The 2,511-nt window shown below is 64.6% G+C and overlaps 1 protein-coding gene across 1 annotated transcript; it reads right to left on the bottom strand.

The window, feature by feature from the left end:
- Positions 1–13: 13 nt before the first annotated feature.
- Positions 14–1,761, bottom strand: LOC104917056 (phosphatidylinositol 3,4,5-trisphosphate 5-phosphatase 2-like; the record flags this gene model as incomplete). Its single annotated transcript, XM_010728124.2, has 7 exons — positions 1,350–1,761; positions 1,157–1,277; positions 939–1,076; positions 764–854; positions 459–548; positions 276–374; positions 14–188 (listed from the first exon to the last, which is right to left on the bottom strand). Coding segments are annotated over exons 1-7 (1,111 nt in total), but the record flags the coding sequence as incomplete, so codon positions are not given.
- Positions 1,762–2,511: the final 750 nt, after the last annotated feature.

Here is a 2,511-nt window from a genome sequence, read left to right as displayed (position 1 = left end):
CCCCCCCCCCAACTCCTCCTCCTCCTCCCAAGCTCACTTTTATCATAGGTGAAGGTATTCCAGTCCTCCTGGGCGTCCCTTTGCTTCTTCAGCACCACCAGCTTGCCGCCCTCCACATCCACGCTCAGCGTGTACTTCTGCGACTTGCCGATCTTGGTCAGGTCCCCCAGGGTGACGTCCAGCTTCACCTGCAACCACCCGGGAGATGATGAGACCGCAGAGAGGGGCTCGGGGACAGGGATGTCCCGTGAGAGTGGCACAAAGATGGGACGCACCTCGAAGGTCTGAACAGGGATGCTTTTGGCTTTGCGGGATACGGGCTGTGCCGGCACAGCCGGGCTGGCTGAGCTCATCTCCTGTAGTGCTTTCAGCGCCTGGAGGGGGGCAATAAGAGGGGCTGTCAGCCCCCCACCCCACAGGCATCCCCGTGGCACAGCTGTCCCCCCTGCAGTGCTCACCTTCTTCTCGATGCTGGAGAGGAAATCCTTCAGCACAGACAGTTTCAGCACCAGGCTCTCCAGTTCCTGCTCCCCGCTCTGCGGCGCCGTCTGCAAACGTCCCCCCCCCCCTCTACAGTCACAAAATGGGGACCCCCAACCCCAGCCCCATCTCTCCATCACCCATGAACAGTGCCAGGTCCAGCCCTGAGCATCCCAGGCTCACACCCCGAAGCCCCCGCCCTCGGTCCGTCCCCACACACCCTATGGTGGGACCACTGCCTGCCCCATTGAGACACCGACGCTCCATCCCCCAAACCCTTCACCTGTTGGAGGATTTTGGACACCGTGGGGGAACTCTGCTGGTCGAACACCTTGGAGAGGATCTCCAGCCCTGCCAGCACCTTGTCCACCTCACTGCAGGGGTGAGGGCAAAGCATCAGCAGGTCGACATCCATCCAGCCATCCATCCATCCATGCATCCATTCACACCACGCTCACCCGTGCAGCCGCTTGCAGGAGGTGACGAGGGTCCTGTGGAGGTGGGGCAGGCTGCTGGCCCCCGCTTTCACAGCCTCCAGATCCAGTGCATAGCTGCCCTTCAGGTACTCGTGGGAGATGCTGGCCAGGCCGTTGGTGCTGCAGAGGGATTCGAGTGAAGGATGCAGTGGGGACGCAGGGATACGGCGGGGTTGCGGGGATACGGCGACGATCCTCACCTCTCCGCTGCCCCATCGGATGCCGCCGGTCCCGGGCTGCTGGGGCTGAGCCCCACGGAAGACCCTGAGAAGCTGCTGGTGCTGGAGCGTGGGGGGAGAGGAGGCTTCTCATCCTCACCATCTGCAAGGCAGCGGGGTGGGCATCACGGCGCCACGCGGGACCCCCCAACGGGGAGAGCTGACAGCCACCTACCCGAGTAATCCCTGTCCTCTGCGCTCTCCTTCTCCTTCTCCCTCTCGACTGGGAAGAGCAGGGTGCACACCAGCCCTTGGTTGGGCTGCAGGTACAGCGAGATCAGCTCGCTCAGCGTCTTGAAGCGCCTCACCTGCACTCCCTGTGATGTCTGCGAGGGGAGGAGGGGGGGGGACACGGCTGTCACCTCCCTGCCAGGCAGCACGGGACAGCTGGCACAGCACGGGGAGCACACAGCTGGCACCCGGCCGCCAACCACCCCGCTGCCTCCTCCCCGCCAGGGCCGGCTCTTTCCTGTCTGCACGCAGCACAAAGGGGCTTCTGTTGCTCTAAAAATACCCGGCGGAGCAGCCAGCAGCAGCTCGTGGCCACTCTCACGGCGTGGGGACGACCCCATAATCCATCCACTGCTCCACCCTGTGCTCCAACGCACCTTTGGGTCCTTGGTTTTCCTGGAGCCGTGACCGTGGGGTGTCCCTCAGTGTCCCCAAGGTGGGGATGGGGGGAAACCGTGCTGCCCAGATCCCCCTGGAGCGGTGGCCATGGGGTGTCCCCAGGGTGGGGATGGGGTTACCATGCTGCCCAGATCCCCCTGGAGCAGTGGCCATGGGGTGTCCCCAGGGTGGGGATGGGGTTACCATGCTGCCCAGACCCCCCAGAGCAGTGGATGTGGGGTGTCCCCAAAGTGGGGATGGGGGTGACCACGCTGCCTAGACCCCCTAGAGCGGTGGCCATGGGGTGTCCCCAGGGTGATGATGGGGTTACCATGCTGCCCAGACCCCCCAGAGCATGGCCATGGGGTGTCCCCAAAGTGGGGATGGGGTTACCACGCTGCCCAGACCCCCTAGAGCATGGCCATGGGGTGTCCCCAGGGTGGGGATGGGGTGACCACGCTGCCCAGACCCCCTAGAGCGGTGGCCATGGGGTGTCCCCAAAGTGGGGATGGGGTGACCACGCTGCCCAGACCCCCCAGAGCAGTGGATGTGGGGTGTCCCCAAAGTGGGGATGGGGGTGACCACGCTGCCCAGACCCCCCAGAGCATGGCCATGAGGTGTCCCCAAAGTGGGGATGGGGTGACCACACTGCCCAGACCCCCCAGAGCATGGCCATGAGGTGTCCCCAAAGTGGGGATGGGGGTGACCACGCTGCCCAGACCCCCTAG

This window comes from Meleagris gallopavo, unplaced genomic scaffold, assembly GCF_000146605.3.
Source record: "Meleagris gallopavo isolate NT-WF06-2002-E0010 breed Aviagen turkey brand Nicholas breeding stock unplaced genomic scaffold, Turkey_5.1 ChrUn_random_7180001954682, whole genome shotgun sequence".
Lineage (NCBI taxonomy): Eukaryota > Metazoa > Chordata > Aves > Galliformes > Phasianidae > Meleagris > Meleagris gallopavo.
This window is presented reverse-complemented; position numbering and strand designations above follow the sequence as displayed.